Source organism: Mycteria americana, chromosome 3, assembly GCF_035582795.1.
Source record: "Mycteria americana isolate JAX WOST 10 ecotype Jacksonville Zoo and Gardens chromosome 3, USCA_MyAme_1.0, whole genome shotgun sequence".
NCBI classification, from domain to species: Eukaryota; Metazoa; Chordata; class Aves; order Ciconiiformes; family Ciconiidae; genus Mycteria; species Mycteria americana.
The window spans coordinates 1,710,036-1,730,898 of record NC_134367.1 but is presented as its reverse complement, the minus strand read 5'-3'; the positions used below and the strand labels follow the sequence as shown (position 1 = coordinate 1,730,898).

The 20,863-nt window shown below is 56.4% G+C and overlaps 1 protein-coding gene across 1 annotated transcript; it reads right to left on the bottom strand.

The window, feature by feature from the left end:
• Window positions 1-917: 917 nt before the first annotated feature.
• DRC1 (dynein regulatory complex subunit 1) lies at window positions 918-18,914 on the bottom strand. The gene is made up of 17 exons (XM_075497142.1): window positions 18,757-18,914; window positions 15,425-15,515; window positions 14,767-14,879; window positions 12,908-13,091; window positions 12,153-12,290; window positions 11,322-11,408; window positions 10,454-10,576; window positions 5,043-5,182; window positions 4,572-4,706; window positions 4,217-4,446; window positions 3,669-3,838; window positions 3,015-3,104; window positions 2,518-2,604; window positions 1,970-2,160; window positions 1,437-1,580; window positions 1,222-1,324; window positions 918-1,091 (listed from the first exon to the last, which is right to left on the bottom strand). Exons 1-17 carry the CDS (start codon window positions 18,912-18,914, stop codon window positions 1,017-1,019), a joined length of 2,259 nt encoding a protein of 752 aa, XP_075353257.1. The 3' UTR covers window positions 918-1,016.
• Between the last annotated feature and the right edge of the window lie 1,949 nt (window positions 18,915-20,863).

The window sequence follows — 20,863 nt, the reverse complement described above, 5'->3', positions numbered from 1 at the left end:
CTCGGTCCTGGGTTCTCGGGACATCCCCTGACTCCAGGAGCTGGCACCTCGGTGGTCCCAGGAGGTCGGAGGAGCCGAGGTGTGCTGGGTGGTGTCTGCCACTCCCTTGTCCCAGGCAGCGTGCCTGTCCCTGCCTTCCCTGCCCCGAAAGCCTTTCCCTGCCTCCCACCCTCTCGGTCTTGGCCTTCTTGTTTGCATTTCTGCCCTGTGGATCCCTGTGTACCCCAGGGGTACAGCGAGCAAGCCGCCCCACGGGAGCACCAGCCCTCGAAGCTGGTGTGTCCCCCCCCCAATGGGGACCAGGAGAAAAATGAAAACTATTCAAGGGCATGGATCCCCAGTGAGCAAAAAAAAAAAGGTGTTGTTCTGCCCTGGTATGAGAAAGTGCTTGTGCCGTGTTAGCGTTAGGCGGGGGATTCAAGGCTAAAGATAAGGAAGCCTGTACTGGGAATGAGATATAACTGGTGTGAACCAGAGGGGTGGAAGGGAGTCATGGATGCGACGCGGCCGTCCTGGAGATAACTCTGCCAGTAGCACTGCTTTGGGCTGATATCGCCCTGGAAATGCAGAATTTAGGTACAGATGTAGCAGCGCTGGGACCGAGGAGTCTCCGGGGGGGGAGAGAGAAAAGGTGTTGGGGCAGCAAAAGGCAAAGTGGGGAATAAGGTGTAAAATCCGGTAAAGAAAGGTGGGCTCTCCCGAAGCCAGGACCTCTAGGGACGGTGGGGATGCTGACCTGCGGGAGGTGAAAGCTCCTGCCTGGGTTCGGCTCTGCGGAGGGAAGGGAGGACACAGACCACACGGCTTTGCAGCATAAGCGGGGAGTCCCCTGGATCGGGGGGATGCTTGGCCGCGGCTCCCCGGCACCTTCAGAGGCGAGAGGGATGCTCCTCGCAGGCCACACACACGCTCACGGCCCAGATTTGGGAAGGGTTTATTAGTCCCTGCCAGGAAGCCCTGGCTCCAGACACAGCTTCAGCTCAGGGCAGAGAAAAGCCGTGCCTGGCCCTGGGCACTCACCGCGCTTCCCCGGCGCAGGGCAGCTTCAGGTCCATCCACCGCGTGGGAGGGGAGAGCAGCTTGCTGTTCACCTGCGGGGAGAAGCACCCTGAGCCTGACACCGAGGGGCTCCAGGCAGTGACCCCCGTGTCTGGGACCTCTGCGTCGGGCACGCGTGGCGGGGCGTCCCCAGGCTGCAGGAGAGGAGGATGCCGCACTCACCCCGGAGCTGACGTACTCCTCCAGCAGCAGGCACAGCTCCGAGTTCTGCTGCTGCAGGACGGCTGCTTCGGCGAGCAGGCTGGCCCTGCGCGTGAGGACCTCGCTGGGCAAGGAGGGCAGAGGGTTGACGCAGCCGGTCGGTGCCAGCCCCGCTGCGGTTCCCCCAGCCAAGCCACCAGCCTTCCCTGTCCCCCACGGCGCTGCCAGGCACTCACTAATATTCCTCCAGTGCCACTGCCAGCGCATCCCACAGCTTCAACGTCGGCTCGGGGATAACGTGCGCCAGGGCTTCCCAGTACTCCCCATCCTTGGAGCTATCCCGTACCTGGAGCACCTCCTTTGCTGATCCGTCCTTCTCCCTGGGGGACGGCGAACAAAGCCCTGGGGCTCAGCTCTTCACGGGCGAGGAACAGCCCCGTACCCCTCAGCTTCACTGAGCACCATCGCCGCCGTCACAAGAATGAGCACGACCCCACAGCTGGCACCTGCCTGCCCCATGGCTTTGCTTCCCTCCCCTCCCCGGGCTGCTGGTCATCTCCTGCCTGGTTGTCCTCAGCCACCCCTCACTCAGGCACTGTCTGTACCCTCTTGCCCTGATGGGACCCTCTCCACCCCTCTGAAATCTTGCAGGGCAGGCAGGGGAAGCTCTTGCTCCAGCCAGGGCAATACAGTCACCCCCTTAGCCCCCCCTGTGCCCCAGTCTGGCTCCCTCCCAGTGACGACAGCCCCACTCTGCCCCTAGTCCTACCTCAGCTTGTCAAAATCCTGCACAAACGCTTTCAGGATCTTTAGGACGTCGTCAGCGTGGATGTACACAGATGGAAGGGAGCCCAGCGAGCTCCGAGGGGATTTGAGCTCGTCCCTCTGGGCACCGGATCCACCGTCCTCTCTGTCCTCAGCCAGATCTGTGACATCTTCTCCACCTGGGCTGCCCTGGCTCTGGAGGGAAGGCCAGCAAGCTGGGTACTGTGCCTTCCACCACCTCCTCCTCCTCCCCAGGAGCCACCTTCCCCCTGGGAGCTTCCAGCTGCCCGCAGCCCTGTCCCTTGGCAAATATGGGGAGCTGAAGCAAAAATTCATGCGCAAGGGGCCCTGTTCAGCCATGGCAGAAGAAGATTACAACCCCTCAGCCCTGGCATGTTCATCTCCGTTGTCTGGTCACAGGGAAACATTTCAAGGTCAACACGCTGGTCCCCCTCTCTGCCTTCCCTGGGTGTTCAGGAGATGTGCTGCTCCCCCTTTCCTGGACCCCTGGCTCTGCTGGGCTCTCCCCACTGCTGTCCCTGGTGGTCCCACCTGGCTGACAGCCACCTCCTGGGCTTTGTACTTCATGAAAAAATCCACCAGCTGGTACAGGTCATCCTCACTGTCGATCTCAAGGGCCTGGGGAGCAGAGGAACCAGGTTAGCATCCCTCAGAGACATCACGGGAGGGGGAGCGAAACAAAGAGCATTTCCCAGGAGCAGAGGGTGCCCCTCTGGCAATGCCACGGTTTGTGTGGGACAGCCGGGGGTATCTGTGGATGGGAGAGTCTGAGAACAGGCTGGAGGGGCCCTGGAGATGTTTTTTAATTCATCAGCAGGACGGCCTTGAGCTTGAGAAGCGTCTGGCCACGGTGCTTCACACCCTCTCGCAGTGCTCCTCTCCCCTCGCTGCCCCAGAGTCCCCCCAGCAGCCCAGCCAGACCTCCCTGGGGCAGCTCAGTCCTTTGCCACACGGACATGGGGCACAGAGCTTTCCCTGGTGATCACCAGCCTTCCCCGCAGCCCCCGATGGGCCAAGCCACAACTCACCGCAAAGATGGAATGGAGCTTCATGAGGGTGCGCTCGTGTCTCCCCAGCACGTGCAGGGGCCTCAGCAGCTTGCTCTCAATGAGGAAACCCTTGGGAGACACGAAGAGAAGAGGGTGCAGAGAAATAGCGAGCGTCTCCATCCCTGCCAGCCCGTGCCATGCTATGGCTGTGTCACCCTGCGACGGCAGGCTGAGCGGGCGGCGTGAGGCCGGCAGGGCCAGGAGGCTCTGGACTAGCCACCCAGCAGACAGGGAAGATGGAGTTATCAGCACGGTGATGCCAAAAGGACCTCATGATCTGAAGCTTTTGCTGCCTGTCCCCAGAGACGGGGAACAGCCCGGAGCATCAGATGCAGCAGGTTTGCCTGTGCTTATTCTGGCCTGGGGAGCTGTGGGTATGGGCAACGGGGCTTGTGCCTGCCAATACCTTTTATTAGCATCATATACGTGCCACACACAGTGGAAAGGCCTGGAGATCCTCTCCCAGCCCTGGGGCAGCTCTCTGACAACAGGCTGCTTGGCATAGCAAGGCAGTGCCATGCAGAAGCCTTCACCCCAAGATGTGGAGCTCGGAAGAGATCCAGTACAAGCTGGGGCAACCAGGGGACAGCACGCCTGCTCCCCGATCAAAGCATGCGCTACATCATCACGCACCGACTCTTCGCTCACGAGCTCCAGGATCCTCTTGGCAGTCTTCTTGGAGATATTTTGCAGAGGTGTGACTCTATCCTCAACCTTCGCTGCGTTTTCTTTTCCTCCTTCTCCACTGCCCACTTCTTCCTTCTTCTCTCTCCCTTCCTCCTCCTGTCCCTCAGAGCTGCTCTCTGAAACACGGAGAAAGAAGGGTGAGCAAAAGCCTTTGTGCTTTGACTGTGCTCCCCAGTCACATCACTGCAGGAGTCACCAGGGAAATCACAATTGTTCCCTGCGACCTGGAAAGCACGCCAAAGATCTTGGGACACGAGCTGGTTTTTGGTCAGCTTGCTGGAACTGGGAGCACTGGGCAAAGTACGGTGCAAAGATCCCCAAGCTGGCTTGGCATAAGCCAGCTCAGGGCTGGGGACAGCCCCTGCCTGGGCTCGCAATGTCACCCCTGTAAGATCCCACCTTGCAACGGCAAGGACAGGAGTGACAGAAGGGGCTGTCATGGAGGAAGGTGAGGGTCTCCCAGTGCCACAAGTGCATCTCCCAGTGCATCCCACCTGTCAGGACCTCCGCAGCCAGCTTGGTCGCCATCCTCTTCGCCTTGTAATGCCCAAGGGGGCCGACATTGTTCAGGAACCAGTAACGAGGCTCTTCCCAGGGCAGCCCTAGTTGCTGCGTGTGAATGATGCGATCTGCATCGAGGGCTTTCCGCATCAGCCCTTTGGCTTCTTCCTCGTTCATAAGCCAGACCTCTGTGAACTTCTCAGCGTCGCTGACAGCAAAGTGCCTGTGCGGAAGGGAGATGGCCCATGAAAGGAGGCTCCATGCCCCAAAATGACGAGTGAGGCACCCCTGCACCTCACTTAGGTGCTCCGAGGACTCATCACGGGTGGATGCCCACGCACGCCCCACCTCATCCTCCTCTGCACCTCCTTGCACTGCCCCGTGATGCGCTCGCAGTCGGCTGCCAGGCTCTGGTTCTCCTCTCCGAACTGCTTCTCTTGTTTGGCCAGTTTTGTTCTCAGGTTATTGAGCAAGCTGTGGAGCCTGGGGAGGGACAGCAAAGTTGGGCATCCCCGAAGAGGCACCTTTGGGCATACCCAGCTTGCATGAAAGCTTTGGGACTTGGGGCTGCTTATCTACTAGTGACTACTCAGTGCCAAGGCCTGACTGACCCTCATGCAGCTGGCACAGGTTGGTCATGGCCAGCCTATTTAAAGTGCTCTGGGGATGGCCCTGCCCTGGGCTAACCCCTGCCCCTGCCCAGGGATGGGTTGGGACAAAGCTCGTTGGCCTGTGCTAGGTGGCGGGCTCCACACAGCATGGTATATGGGAGGCGATGGCAGGTAAGGCAGAACCCATCTTCCAGGGAGGGATTTTTACCGGTTGAGCTTCCTCTTCTGCTGGGATCTGATGATGGTGTTCTCCTCGTCCTGCTTCTTAAGCACCTGAAGGTTGTATTCCAGCTTCTCCTGGTTCAGCTGATAGATGGCTTTCATCTGCTGGAGCTGCCTCTCCAGGTTCTGGCATTTAAAAAAACCATGAAAACAAGCTGTGCCATGAGCAAAGGCCACACTGAAGCCTGGATCCTACTGATCCTGCATCTCCAAACCCCATCTTCCCATGCACATTTCCCCTGCTAACCCCTGGCCACACGGCATCGCTCATGGGTGACTGATGGAGATGCTGGTTGTCCATAAGTACACGCTACACGGCCATGTCTGAGGAAGGGAGAAGTTGTACCCAACTTTCAACTGATCTGGGGGCCTGATCTGGGGCACTGATCTGGGGCCTGATCAGGGGCACTGATCTGGGCCTCTCCCCTCAATGTAGCTGCCGATTTTCATGTCAGTTTTAGGAATTGCATGTCTCTGAATTAACCAAGAGGCTCAGAAGTTACTTGGCGAGCTGGAGGAAGGGACACACAGGAGGAGTGACTGCACAGACTCCAGGTCTTAAGGAAACCAGAACAAAACAAATAACTGAAGCATTTCATAGAATCATAGAATAGAATCAGAGAACGGTTTGGGTTGGAGGGGACCTTTAAAGGCCATCCAGTCCAACCCCCTGCCACGAGCAGGGACATCTTCAACCAGAGCAGGTTGCTCAGAGCCCCGGCCAACCTGACCTGGAATGTTTCCAGGGACGGGGCATCGACCACCTCTCGGGGCAACCTGGGCCAGTGTCTCACCACCCTCAGCATAAAACATTTCTTCCTTATCTCTAGTCTGGATCTCCCCTCTTTTAGTTTAAAACCATCACCCCTTGTCCTGTCACTACAGGCCCTACTAAAAAGTCTGTCCCCATCTTTCTTATAAGCCCCCTTTAAGAACTGAAAGGCCCCAATAAGGTCTCCCCAGAGCCTTCTCCAGGCTGAACAGCCCCAGCTCTCTCAGCCCTTCCTCACAGCAGAGGGGTTCCAGCCCTCTGACCGTTTCCGTGGCCTCCTCTGGACCCGCTCCAGCAGGTCCATGTCTTTCCTGTGCTGAGGACCCCCGAGCTGGACGCAGCACTGCAGGGGGGGTCTGACCAGAGCGGAGTCGAGGGGCAGAATCCCCTCCCTCGCCCTGCTGGCCACGCTGCGGGTGATGCAGCCCAGGACAGGGTTGGCTTTCTGGGCTGCGAGCGCACATTGCCAGGGCATGTCCAGCTTTTCATCCACCAGTACCCCCAAGTCCTTCTCCGCAGGGCTGCTCCCAATCCCTTCATCCCCCAGCCTGTATCGATACCAGGGGCTGTCCCAACCCATGTGCAGCGCCTTGCACTTGGCCTTGTTGAACCTCAGGAGGTTCACATGGGCCCACTTCTCCAGCTTGTGACGGCAGCATCTCGCTGCATAGCCTGGGGGACAGGAGAGAGGCAGTGAGTCCTCCCCTTGGCTCCACAACTGCAATGGAGGAGACATCTGCAGTGGAGACATCTCAGCAACCCGGCACTCCCCGTTTGCTCGACAGCTGAATCACAGAATCACAGAATCATATAGGTTGGAAAAGACCTTTAAGATCATCGAGTCCAACCATAAACCTAATACTGCCAAAACCACCACTACACCATGTCCCTAAGCACCTCATCCAAACGGCTTTTAAATACCTCCAGGGATGGTGACTCCACCACTTCCCTGGGCAGCCTGTTCCAATGCTTGACAACCCTTTCCGTGAAGAAAAATTTCCTAATATCCAGTCTAAACCTCCCCTGGCACAACTTGAGGCCATTTCCTCTCGTCCTATCACTTGTTACCTGGGAGAAGAGACCGACCCCCACCTCTCTACCCCCTCCTTTCAGGCAGTTGTAGAGAGCGATGAGGTCTCCCCTCAGCCTCCTCTTCTCCAGGCTCAACAACCCCAGGTCCCTCAGCCGCTCCCCATCAGCCTTGTGCCCCAGACCCTTCCCCAGCTCCGTTGCCCTTCTCTGGACACGCTCCAGCCCCTCCATGTCTCTCTGGGAGTGAGGGGCCCAACACTGAACACAGCACTCGAGGTGCGGCCTCACCAGTGCCGAGTACAGGGGCACGATCACTGCCCTAGTCCTGCTGGCCACGCTATTTTTGATACAAGCCAGGATGCCATTGGCTTTCTTGGCCACCTGGGCACACTGCTGGCTCATATTCAGGCGGCTGTCGACCAACACCCCCAGGTCCTTTTCCACCAGGCAGCTTTCCAGCCACTCTTCCCCAAGCCTGCAGCGTTGCATGGGGTTGCTGTGGCCCAAGTGCAGGACCTTGCACTTGGCCTTGTTAAACCTCATACAATTGACCTCGGCCCATGGATCCAGCCTGTCCAGGTCCCTCTGCAGAGCCTGCCTACCCTCCAGCAGATCAACACTCCCACACAACTTGGTGTCATCTGCAAACTGACTGAGGGTGCACTCGATCCCCTCGTCCAGATCATTGATAAAGATGTTAACAGAACTGGCCCCAACACCAAGCCCTGGGGACACCGCTTGTGACCGGCCGCCAACTGGAGTAAACTCCATTCACCACCACTGTTTGGGCCCGGCCGTCCAGCCAGTTCTTTGCCCAGCGAGCCAGCTGATGGAAAGGAGGAGCCCCTTCCCGGGCTGATTGCCCCAGTCTCCTGGGGCTGCTGCTCTGGGCTGGGGGCATGACACTCTACTGGGATCACTGCTCTCTGCCAGCCCTGCAGCTCATTTGGGAGAGAGCTCAGGGGGACACAGTGGCACGGAAACTCCGGGAGCAGGCAGCGTGACCGCTTGGATGGGTGAGAGGCAGTGTCTGGGCCTGGCATGGTTTAATTCATTAATATATCAGTGTCTTCCATGTGCAAGTGGAGGCAGAAACCTGATACAGAAAAATCTCATAATACAGCGCTTTACGGGGAAGGCCTATAAAGACTTCTTCCATGATAGGAAGTGTTTGGAATTAAGCTGCTGCATGGCCCCAAATTACAGCATCAGCCACAGGCTCGGTTGTGCACAGCAATCTGCACAGCAGAGAGACCCAGCAGGTTCTCCGTCAGGGGATCAGGCTTGCTCTTGGCCCAGGGGGATCTCTGAGGGCAGGTAAAGAGTCCTGAGCTGTAGGCTAGAAGCAGGGAAGACACCGGTACCTGGGTTAGCTGGCTCAGAGCTCTCCTGGGTAGCCCTACGTACAACAGGGAGTGTACAACCAACCTGGGAAGACACTCAGAAGCAGTCCCACCTGGCTAGGATCAAAGCTTGACTGAAGAACAGATGGAGATAAATGCCAGCAGGGCCAAGGGACCTTCTCCTTACAGCAGATGGAGGAAAGCCGTGGCCCAAACCCCATATTTAAAATGCTGATTCCCATCTAGTGAAACTGGGGAGTACTCAATAACCCCCAAACCATGGACTTCATCGTTAGGTCTTGGCTAAGCTCCTGTTTCAGATACCTCAGGACAAAGATATCACAGGTTAATCAGGAAAATAGGTGTTTCCAACTCCTCTTTTCTTATTCTCCCTGCACTGGAAGGGTGAAGTCCGTGCTATAAAGAGTTACACAACTGCAGTGCTAAAGGGAACCAGGAGGACATCTACTGCATCCCTCTGCCCCACAGAGGGAACAACTTCACCAAATCAGCCCCAGCAGAAGTTGATTTAAGCTGTTCCTAAAACCCTGCGTCAAAGAGCAGCAAACCAAGGGCACAGTCACTCTAGCTAACCATCAAGCAAGTCCTTGCCTTTTCTAGGCTTTCCTAGCTTGAAATTTCAACCCTCGATCTGAATGCCAATTTAAATCTTCCCTACCAAAACTCAGCCCCGTGATTTTTTTCTTGCATCTCCAGTGAACACAGAGAAGAAGTCATTCAGTCCATCATACAGAATTGTCCATATTGTCATTCAGTTCATCAGTCATTCCTGCGTCATACAGAATTGTTCATATTTGTAGACTTATCACCTCCCTACAGAAATCTCTTCCCTGGTCTAAGCAGCCTTTCAGCCTTTTCTTAGGGGTCATTTGTCTACTTGGTCTGTTCTAGACTCTCTCTGCTGTTCCCAAGCGTGTTGCCAAACCTGGACAAGGGCACGTAGGTGTAAAGTAGAGAGGAATAATTACCTCCCTTGCCTTATATATAAACCCTCCCACAGCTACAGCTAACAGCAGCAGGTGCATTTTTACAACAGCCCCACATCGCCGTCTGCGAACCTTGATCTCCAGCATTCTGCTGCCTCCCACCCCAAATGGCTCAGAGCCACCTGCGAACGTTACACACTCTCAGTCACCTTCCAGGTTATCAATATGAAGGAGAAGAAACCGCAAAGTCAGGACTGCCCTCCCTGGACATGCCCTTTTAGGCTGACAGGGACTTTGCAACAGTAATATTTCACCTGAAGTCGTGCAAAACCTTCTAGACATCAGCCCTAGGAGGACATCCCATGGGATGAGCCTTTCTAAAGTCCAAATGCAACGTGTGGCATTTCTACTGTGCAGCCGGGGAAGCAACACATGCCAACTAGCAGGGAAGGTGTCAGCGGCGGCAGGGCTCTCTGCTGAGCAGGGGAGGCTCAGCAAAGCTAAACCTGATGCTGGGCAAAGCTAAACCTGATGCTGGGCAAAGCTAAACCTGACAGCCTTAGGACCAGCGCCTGGGCTGCCATCCAGGGGACCAGCAGGATTGCAGAGTGTCATAGATGCACTGCTTTGCTGACACCACTGCCCACAGAGAGTGCAGTGGATTAAAAGGTATCTGTATCTCGGGGAAGCCACAGCTACGAGGTTTGGATCTGCAGTGAGAGCCCCTGGTGCTTGTTCAGCCAGCGGTGTGCCAGGGCTGTGCTCTTCCACTGCATGCTCTCCTGCCTGAGTAAGGGCAAAGTCGTGATAGTTCTCACACCAAGTGGACTTCATAGGCATTAAAGAAATCATGGGTCTATGGCTAGATGTCAGAGGAAAAAGCTCACACCTCCTAGGACAAGGACCCTGACAAAGGAAGAAATTAGGTTGATCTGAAATGGTCTGGGGTCAGGACACTCACACTATTTGATCCTCCTACCAATCATGATGCCAGAAGTAGCAAACCCCTTGACCTTCCCAGGTGCTTCCTACATCTTAGAGCTACAGTTCATGTGCTACAGACCTCTGAGAGCCAAGGGCAGGCGGACACTGTGGTGTAGGACCCATGGAGAGGAGAGAACAACAGCTTGATGGAGCTGTTGACACGGGGCTGGACTGTGCACACTGAAGAGCTGAGATGACCAGATACCAGCTGCAGCTTTCATACCGTCTACCTGCCCCACAGAGCCAGCTACACACAGAAAAGCCCAAGGAGATCTGCTCCACTGCCTCCCCACATGGCACACACCAGCCTTTTCTGTACCTGCACGTCGTTCTCCAGCTGGATCTTCATGCTGTTATACTCCTCCTCATCCTCCACCCGCAGCTGATTCAGCTGTTTCTCAAACTCTTCCACCTTCCTCATACGGGCATGCAGGTATTCCAGCTACGGGCAAGAGGACAACACCATCCATCAATAGTGACAGCTTCCTCCGCGATCACAGCTCCTTTGGCTAGCCCAAAGCAAGGTCATGCATGCGTAATTCCCCTGCAGAGCAGGCTGAAAAACTGCCCCTTTGCCCCCCACACTCCTGAGGAACCAGCTGCCTTCGTGCACGTGTGCTTTTCAAGGCAGCCCAGTGCTGGAGAGCAGCACTGGTCCTGGCAGCCTTTGGCCCCTCACTCCAAGAGAGACATGGAGGGGCTGGAGCATGTCCAGAGAAGGGCAACGGAGCTGGGGAAGGGTCTGGAGCACAAGGCTGATGGGGAGCGGCTGAGGGACCTGGGGTTGTTGAGCCTGGAGAAAAGGAGGCTGAGGGGAGACCTCATCGCTCTCTACAACTGCCTGAAAGGAGGGTGTAGAGAGGTGGGGTCAGTCTCTTCTCCCGGGTAACAAGTGATAGGACGAGAGGAAATGGCCTCAAGTTGCACCAGGGGAGGTTTAGATTGGATATTGGGAAAAATTTCTTCACCGAAAGGGTCGTCAAGCACTGGAACAGGCTGCCCAGGGAAGTGGTGGAGTCCCCATCCCTGGGGGTATTTGAAAGCCATGTAGATGAGGTGCTCAGGGACATGGTGTAGTGGTGGGCTGGGCAGTGTTAGGTTAACGGTTGGACCCGATGATCTTAAGGGTCTTTTCCAACCTAAATGATTCTGTGGTTCTATGATTCTAAATTTCATATGGACCTTACCTCCTGTGCGTTGTGGGCCTGGATGGCTTTCTCCCACTTCTTCCTGTTGTTGTCCAGCAGCTCTCGCCGTTCGAGCTCAAAAGCTTTCTGTGAAGGAGACAGAGCCCTTCACCATCATGTTGGCACCACTCATTGCCAACCTTACACTAGTCCAGGCCAGCAGCCTCCAGGAGAGGATCGGCTGCAGACTGGTGTCGCTGTCCGATGAACGCTGGCCTGATCTCTCCTTTCCATACCAGGACCCCACTGGCAGAGACCTCACACCATGACCCCACAGGGACTACTGCTATCAGCCACCCAGAGCTGGGAGGGATGCTCTTGGTGGTGGGTAGCTCTGTGAGTTGACTGGAAATCATTGCTTGATGATTAGCAGTGGAGCTTGGTCAGACAGCCACCTAATTTCACCTAATGAGGCATTAAAGGGGGAGAGATGCCCTCGCTCAGCAACAAACGCAGGTTTGATCTGCGAGGTGGGACTGTGTGCTCTGCAGGAGGTCAGGCTGAAGAACCACAACGGTCCTTTCTGGCTTTTAGAGACATGAATAATCAGCCATCAAGCAGCGACAGCTTTCACATGCCGCCGAGTTGCTCTGCACTGAACCACAGTCATTCACAGCACGTTATAGACCAGCCCCTCAGCACTCAGCACCATTCAGTGCTCTTGCTTGGCCAGATTTCAGCCTCATTCACCAAGACATTAGCCCTGCTGCTCTGGATAGTAGCCAACCCAGCCAGGGCAATGAGCCTGAGGGCTTTTTGCCATAGATATGGAGAAGCAAGCGGCTGCAGATTTTCTCATTGGACTCTTCCTCCACCATATGAACTGGCTACCTCAATCTGTAGGAGTTTGTGACGGTAAGTTTTCAGCATGATCCTGATCTGTTCCTCCATTCTCTCCAAAAGCAGGTGGATATCATCCGACTGCTTCTTAATGGCCTGCACATATTGCTCATCTTTGTTTTTCAGCTCCTGGAGGAGGAGAGCAGATGCTGAAATCAGAATTATTTGACCAGGAATCCTTAGGGGCTAACTGAGAGGGTAAGACCCAGATGCTGCCTTTTCCAAAGGAGAAGAGGTGATAAGAGCAAAAAAACAGACAGTCAAGAGAAGATGGGAGGAGAGACAGATCATTACTGCCAAAAGGTCCAGGTGAGACGGAGTGGGAGGTGACATGCCTGCAGACACACCACTCCTTCGCTGGGGGCCAGGGAACTTGCTGCGGGGAAAGCTTTCTTCTCTCTAAAAACACACTCCCCCTGTCTGCTCATTTGCCTTTTTTTTTTTTTTACTGTGCAATCTGGGACCTGTTTGTCTTACTGCTACAAGTGTCCCGTGTGTCTGTCCTTGTACACTGAACGGTGCCAGGGCACCTGATCTCATCCTCCGCTCTGGGGACACGGGCACTGCAGTTTTGACCCAGACTAACTGACATGACATGGATCTCTGCAATGTACTGGTGAACTGAAGATCCAGACAGAGGGATGACTGAAGAGCCAGGCAGGGATGATCGTTACTTCAGAACAGCATCCTCCAGAGCTTGAACCCTTCCGTCCTTCCTGGTTGTCCCTGCCTGGTCCCCACGCTACCTGCTGCAGGTCACCGATGAGCTTGTTCTTCTCCTCCAGAAGCAGCGCGCACTGCTGCTGCTGTTGGTTCAGCAGCTGCCACAGCTCCTGCGGGATCGTCATCTCCTTGGCCAAGGCCCACTTGGAGGTGATCTCCTCAAACTTGGATGTGCTAGACTTGGCTTCATTCTCCAGCTTCTCCACCCTGCAGGCAGTAAGGAGCACATGGCAAACGGGGAGCCGGGGCAGGGCGGCAAGTGCTTCAGACGTGGTTCGGTGGCCCACGCTGCCGGAGCACTTTCCTGCATAACCCAGTTTGAATTCAAAGTGGCATCAAGACATCAGTGGAGCAGCAGCTTTCTTGCAAGTGCTTGTTGGAGCATCACACAAGGGCAGAGCTGGCATCCTGCAGGCCCTTCTCTTCAGACAGGCATTTCCCCAGCTCTGCCCTTGCCCAGTGCTCTAACAACGGCTTACCCGGAGGAGAAAAGACTAAAGAGCTCAGCTCAAGCAGCAGTCACCTTTGCAAGGAGCGCTAGTCCTTCTGCCAAGCGAGCTGTCTCTGGGCAAGACGTGATGGACAAGCAGTGCCAAACAGCCTCCCAGCTACTCCTAGACTTGGGAGTCAAACTGTCCAGAGACCATACTCCAGCTAAAGCCAAATGGCACTGAAACAGCCCACGTCCATATTACAAAACTCTTTCTTCTTCCAAACAGAGACACCACCCAACGTGCTCTGGAGATGGCCCTTGTCTCAGGCTGAGCAGCAGCCACCACCTTTGCCACCCCCAAACCTGCTCTTCGGGCAGTTCCTGGACACAGCACCTGGTTCCTTGATGAGATTCCCACTGGGAAACCATCCGAGCAAGGGACAGGAGTCTTGCTCCAGCCAGCTTCCCATAAAATGTTCCTACAGTGCCCTCCAAAGGCAGTAGGAGCAAGGACTCGGTGTTTCCTAGCTGATCTTCGAGTCCTGGGAGTAGAGCTGAAAGAGCCAGTCCCTTGGAGACTGCCCAGCTCCTCTGGTGAAGCAAACCTTGCCCAGGAAGGCACACAAGAGGATCAGAGAATAATGGAGGCTGGAAGGGCTTCGGGAGATCACCGACTCCCGGTCACAGCAGGATTAACTTCAATGTCAGTGTAGGTTGTGCAGGGCCTTGTCCAGGCATGTGCTGAGTATCTCCAAGGAGGAAGATCTCTGCAACACCAGGGGCCCCTGAGCCAGCATTTGACCACTCTCACTGCAAAGACCTTAATATCCAATTTCTCAAGTTAGCACAGCCTCGCGTTCTTCCCACTCCTCGCACACAGCCTGTTGTGGCTGGCCCAGCACATTCCCATGGTATGGCTAATAACTATCCCTATCTCCATGACTGGAGGGCAACTTCTGGAAACAGACCATTTACTGAGCCACCTCTTAGCATAGGGTGGCATGTTCTCCACCGTGGTGTCACCTCTAGGCTCAGGAGAGCTGCTCGGCAAGCCAGAAGCAAGGACAGCTGTGCCTGTGCTTCTCAAGCAAGGAGACCACAAGTACAAAGACTCCTGGTGAAAAGCTGAGAACCAGCTGCATTTCTCACACTCTGGAGCTGAAGATGTGATGGGTCTGGAGGAGATTGGTAACCAGACAGTCTGTAGTACTGCCATGGCACCTGGGGAAGCCACCAGCCTTGACCTGCACAGCCCTGTAAAGATCCAGCTGTGGCAGGTGGGACCTGGAGGCTCTTTGTGTGCCTAAATTTTCCTTTTGAACCTAATTTCAGTGTTGCCCTAACTGCTAAGCGTTCCTGGATGACCAGAGTTAGGATGTCCTCCAAAAGCTACACCAACATCTGCACTGCTCCTTCCCAGCAGCGCAGACCCACCGTGCAGCCTCTTACCTCTGCAGCTTCAGCTCTGCCTCCTCTGCCCTCCTCTGCGTTTCCCTCAAGTCAGCAGCCACCTGGATATTTGTCACCATCTGCGTGCCATCGAAGAGCAGCTTGGCCAGCCTCTGTGAAGCAGGTGGTACACATGTCATACCGGGAGATGTGAGCTCTGGAGGAAGGGATGCTGGAGAAACCTCTCCAGGGTCTGGCTCCTATCCCCGTGCTGAGGTGCCTACGTGGACCCATAAGCCACATCTTCCCATGCTATGGCAGGGTTTGATGAGAACTGCAAGGACCACAACGCATCCATGCGTCCTCCCTCTCCTGGAAAGCCCTGCAGGCCATCAGCACCAAGAGGAATGTGCTCAGAGCACCTTGTGTTGCTTCCCCTGCGTGTGTGGATGGGGCTAAGGCTTTGGGTTGGGGTTTGGATGCATGGCGTCAGTCCCAGATCCTTCCAATCCATGGGCTGTTTGTCCCAGGGAAATCATATCCCCAGGATCCAGTCCAAGAATCACCCCCCACCCAGTCCTGAGGAGTTTCTGTCCCTGCTTCTTCTCACATAAATGCTGCTGTGCAACACTAAGCATCGCACAAAGCTAAAAGGAGGGTAAAGCCAAATGTCTAGAGGTCGGGGATCTGAGAGGACCTTCCTGTCCTACTGCCGTACCTGCCTGCTCTCCTCAATCTGCTTATGGCTCCTTCTCTGCTCTTCCTCCTCCTCGGCCACCTTCGGCTCTGCATCTTCTCCAAGGGCCTCCCTGGGCAGAAAAGGGGAAAAGACAGAACATTTTGCACCACACCATCTTCCTAATGCTCGGAGATGGCCTTGGATCTGGGATCCCAGCCCAGACTGCATGGTTCAGCACAGCACACTTGGCTCTCTCTTCCCCTCGGGAGGCTTAGACCCAGGCTAGGAATCACAGAATCATATAGGTTGGAAAAGACCTTTAAGATCATCGAGTCCAACCATAAACCAAACACTGCCAAAAACCACCACTACACCATGTCTCTAAGTACCTCATCCAAACGTCCTTTAAATACCTCCAGGGACGGCGACTCAACCACTTCCCTGGGCAGTCTGTTCCAATGCTTGATAACCCTCTCGGTGAAGAAAAATTTCCTAATATCCAGTCTAAACCTCCCCTGGCGCAACTTGAGGCCATTTCCTCTTGTCCTATCACTTGTTACCTGGGAGAAGAGACCGACCCCCACCTCTCTACAACCTCCTTTCAGGTAGTTGTAGAGAGCGATGAGGTCTCCCCTCAGCCTCCTTTTCTCCAGGCTAAACAGTCCCAGCTCCCTCAGCCGCTCCTCATAAGACTTCTGCTCCAGACCCTTCACCAGCTTCGTTGCCCTTCTCTGTACGCGCTCCAGTACCTCAATATCCCTCTTGTAGTGGGGGGCCCAACACTGAACACAGTATTCGAGGTGCGGCCTCACCAGTGCCGAGTACAGGGGCACAATCACTTCCCTAGTCCTGCTGGCCACGCTATTTTTGATACAGGCCAGGATGCCATTGGCCTTCTTGGCCGCCTGGGCACACTGCTGGCTCATATTCAGGCGGCTGTCAACCAACACCCCCAGGTCCTTCTCTGCCAGGCAGCTTTCCAGCCACTCTTCCCCAAGCCTGTAGCGTTGCATGGGGTTGCTGTGGCCCAAGTGCAGGACCTTGCACTTGGCCTTGTTAAACCTCATACAATTCACCCCAGCCCATCGATCCAGCCTGTCCAGGTCCCTCTGCAGAGCCTGCCTACCCTCCAGCAGATCAACACTCCCACACAACTTGGTGTCGTCTGCAAACTGACTGAGAGTGCACTCGATCCCTTCGTCCAGATCATTGATAAAGATGTTAAACAGAACTGGCCCCAACACCGAGCCCTGGGGAACACCGCTTGTGACCGGCGGTCCCCACAGATGCAGAAAAGAGGTAGGTAAGGGTGGGACAGCCTCTCTGAGGGAAAACAGGGTCTAGGCTTCCCTTTCTGGAGCTGGGAGTGCAGCCCAGGGCTGGTTACTCCTGCAGCACAGGGCTGGGGGGCTCAGCCCCTGTTTGCTTCCCGGGGGGAGGAAGGCGGGGAGCAGAGGCTGCCTGGGAGCAGCCCTGAGGTGGCTGTGAGGGACCCTTGCTTGGCCACAAAGACAGCCAGCTTCTGTCTGGAGCCATTTCAGGGTGGGCAGCGATCCCGTGCTAATTCCTTGGGATTAGTCTAACCTAAAGGGAAGGCTCTGGGATCAGGAAGGAGAAAACAAGCCTCTTTGGGTGGGAGTGGATATTACTGACCTAGGTACGGTTTGGTCCCGTGGTTTGGTAACAGGATCCACAGGCACCTTGTTGCGGTTTACTCCCTCTTCGGAGAGGAGATGGCGGTTACTGCCGCAGTTTTCCCCAGGCTGGGGGAAGACGGGACCCTGACCCAGCCCCAGCTCAGGAGAGGGTGGCAGGGTACTGCCACTTCATGGCCGGATCCCACCCAGCTTGGGAGAGGACCCCAGTTCAGTCCTGCCTTGGGGAAAGGTGTGCCCCACTGCTGGCGAGTCCCAGTTTCGGGAACGACATCGGCCTGATCCAGGAGGCCACTGGCCTGGTGCTGATTTTGTCCTGGACTCTCCCTAACTGGATGGTTGGCAAGTTTACTTCAAACAATGATTATAATTGTACTCATCATGATAATCATCTGCATTGTTGTTAGTTGTGCTGTAAAATGTGTTAGACGACGAATTGTACAAGTTACTGCTGGAAAGAGTATACTATTCATGAGAACTAGTAATGAGAGACATGAGGACTATGAAGAAAAGTCTCATAGTCTCAAAGGGGGCAACTGTAGTCTATCAGGAGCTGGTGGAAGGCCAGGACGTAGGTAAAGTTGATAAGGGGGATTCAGACTGGAACACAGAACGTCTAAACAAGAATTACTGTCCTTGGGAGTAAAGCACATCCTGGAGAAATATGTAAGCTAATGAAGATGTTTTGGGAACCATCTGAAACTGCTAGTAGAAGTGTGATAAGAAGCACCCTCACGTGAACTGTCCTCATGATAATACTAAAAGTCAGAGCCCTTGAGCTGGAGACCCTGGCCCAAGCAGAGACCCCCCCACCTTTGGGCATGCACAGAATATTGAAGTAGCACCGTAGGTTTAAGTTTAAATAAGAGACATTTAGACCAATAGAAAACTGCGTTGTGTAATTACTTATGCGTATGCATAACTAGACTGTATAAATACTGTACCTGTATGACCCAACTTTGTGCTAGCTTTGTGGGGCTACCACCTAGCACCCATCTCGGTGCAGACACGAAATAAAATACCTCTGCCCTGTGCGTATATCGGCGTCTCGCACACCGGGTAAACGACCGCACACTTGTGGGATAACACGGGGGGGCAGCGGGTCCATGGCAGGGCAATATCGTGGGGAAGGGAGTATGGCTGCCCCAGTGCTGGGCTGGGGACAGGACAGGGATGTCCTTGACTTTGGGCTGAGCTGGGATTGGGAGGGGTGGTCCCTGACCTGCTGCCGTTTGCAGGGAACGGGGAATGTCTCTGACCGGTTCAGGATTCAGGGTGGTCCCTGACCCAAGGCCGGCTTGGGGAGAGGTCCTGGGTGCCCTGAAGGCCGGCAAGGCCACGCTGGGTCCCTGCCCCCTGCCAGGTCCTGGTAGGGGTCCTGGCCCCAGTGCCGGAGCGGGGCAGGGGATGTTCTGAGCTCTGGGGAGGGTCTCTGAGCCAGTGCTGGTCCTGGGTAGGGGCTCAGGCCTGGGTGCCAGTTTGGGGTAAGGGGTCTGGAAGTGGCTCTGGTTTGGGGGTGGGGGCATCAACCCCACTGCCAGTTTGGGGGAGAGGAGATGATCTGTGCCCAGCCATGGGCTTTGGGGAGAAGGTGCAGGACTTGGTGCCGGTTTGGGGCAGGGAAGGGCCTGGAGCCGGCTCTGATTTAGGGGGAGCCGGCTCGGGGTGCAGGCCACGGCAACCGGGGCAGGGGGGGGGACGTGCCCCGTTTCTCACCGGCGCTTGGCATCGAGGCGGGCAGCGATACGGCGGCGACGGGCGGCGATGCGCTCCTCGGAGCCGAGGCCGGGGTCGCTGAGGGCCAGGGCCGGGGCCGGGGCCGGGGCCGGGGCCCGCCCGCCCGCCGCTACCGCCGCCTCCGCTCCCCGCCTCATCCAGCCCCGGCTCGCCCGGAGAGGCAGCTACCGCGCATGCGCAACGCGGCTGCAGCGTCCCGCCGCCGCCTAGCAACCCCAACACAGCGCCTGCGCATCGCAGCCCCACCGGCGGCTCCGCGTCGCTCGGCAACAGCACGACTGCGCATGCGCGCTCCCCCTTCCCGCTCTCCAGCGGCGCGCGGCGCGCTCCACACAGCGGCCGTTACTGCGCATGCGGCGAGAGGCAGCTGCCCTGAGGCGGGGCGGCGGCGGGCTCGGTCCCAAGGGGAAGGAGCGAGAAAGGGGGGGTGAAGGGCGAATTACTGGTGCTGCAAAATGGCCAGGGGGTACTGCGAGATACTGCTGAGGGCCTGCGTCCCCTGCGCCGCACTGCTGGTCCTGGCTGGGCCTCCTCTTTTGCCTTCCTCCTCTGGGGGTCCCATCCGTGGCTTCAGTCCAGAGAATCACAGACTCACACTACACCATGTCCCTAAGCACCTCATCCAAACGGCTTTTAAATACCCCCAGGGATGGGGACTCCACCACTTCCCTGGGCAGCCTGTTCCAGTGCTTGACGACCCTTTCGGTGAAGTAAAATTTCCTAATATCCAGTCTAAACCTCCCCTGGCGCAACTTGAGGCTATTTCCTCTCGTCCTGTCACTTGTTACCTGGGAGAAGAGACCGACCCCACCTCTCTACACCCTCCTTTCAGGCAGCTGTAGAGAGCGATGAGGTCTCCCCTCAGCCTCCTCTTCTCCAGGCTCAACAACCCCAGGTCCCTCAGCCGCTCCCCATCAGCCTTGTGCTCCAGACCCTTCCCCAGCTCCGTTGCCCTTCTCTGGACACGCTCCAGCCCCTCCATGTCTCTCTGGGAGTGAGGGGCCCAACACTGAACACAGCATTCGAGGTGCAGCCTCACCAGTGCCGGGTACAGGGGACGATCACTGCCCCAGTCCTGCTGGCCACGCTATTTTTGATACAAGCCAGGATGCCATTGGCTTTCTTGGCCACCTGGGCACACTGCTGGCTCATATTCAGGTGGCTGTCGACCAACACGCCCAGGTCCTTTTCCACCAGGCAGCTTTCCAGCCACTCTTCCCCAAGCCTGCAGCGTTGCATGGGGTTGCTGTGGCCCAAGTGCAGGACCTTGCACTTGGCCTTGTTAAGGCCTGGTTAAGAAGTGGGGCTGGAGGATGGCGTGGATGCCGAGGCTGTGCATCCCTCAGCGGGGCTGGTAGAGGTGCCCAGCTGGCTACTGTGGGGCACCCAGGCTGGGGGTCTCAGAGCCCTTTGCCCACTGTGGCCATGGCAGGTGCCCTCCTGGGGAGCTCAGCCCCCGGCCCCAGGGGAAGCGGAGCAAGAGCTGGGGCTGCATCGCTGGAGCCGTGGCAGCGCTCCCGAAAGGCTCCTTGGAGGGACATTCAGAAACAAGGATGAAGCAGGGGCCTGGGATGGAGCAGCTGGGGACGCAGCAGCCCTGCAAGGGTGGGGACGAGGCACAGAGTGGCCCCAATGCCTGTGCCCCCTGCCAGCACTGTCCCCGACACCCTCGTAGCCCTGGAGGTCGCTGCCCCCCCATTCATTCAATAACTGAAGAGCTCTCGGGGATGTTTTAAGGATGCTGCAGTTTTATTCCAATACAGGCTTAGTTTCACTGCCGAGTTCTCCGCCAAGGTCTGGTGTTGCTGGGAGGAGCGCACAGAGCTGCTCGTGGACTTCCTTGCTGAGGTCCACGTGGCCGTCTCGCTGGGTCTGGCTGGCCCCAGAACAGACACGTGTCCCGTGCAGGGGGCAGCTGACGGGGAGGCTGGCAGGACCTCGCCTGGTATTTCGACAGGTCTTGGGGCAGCCACCAGCAGGACTGCGGGGCTGCTGCTGGGCAGGGAAGCCCCGGTCACTTCTCCCCGTCGTCTGCAGGCTGCACTAGGGGTGGTCCTGCCTGGTAGTCTCTTCTTGGCCACCCTAG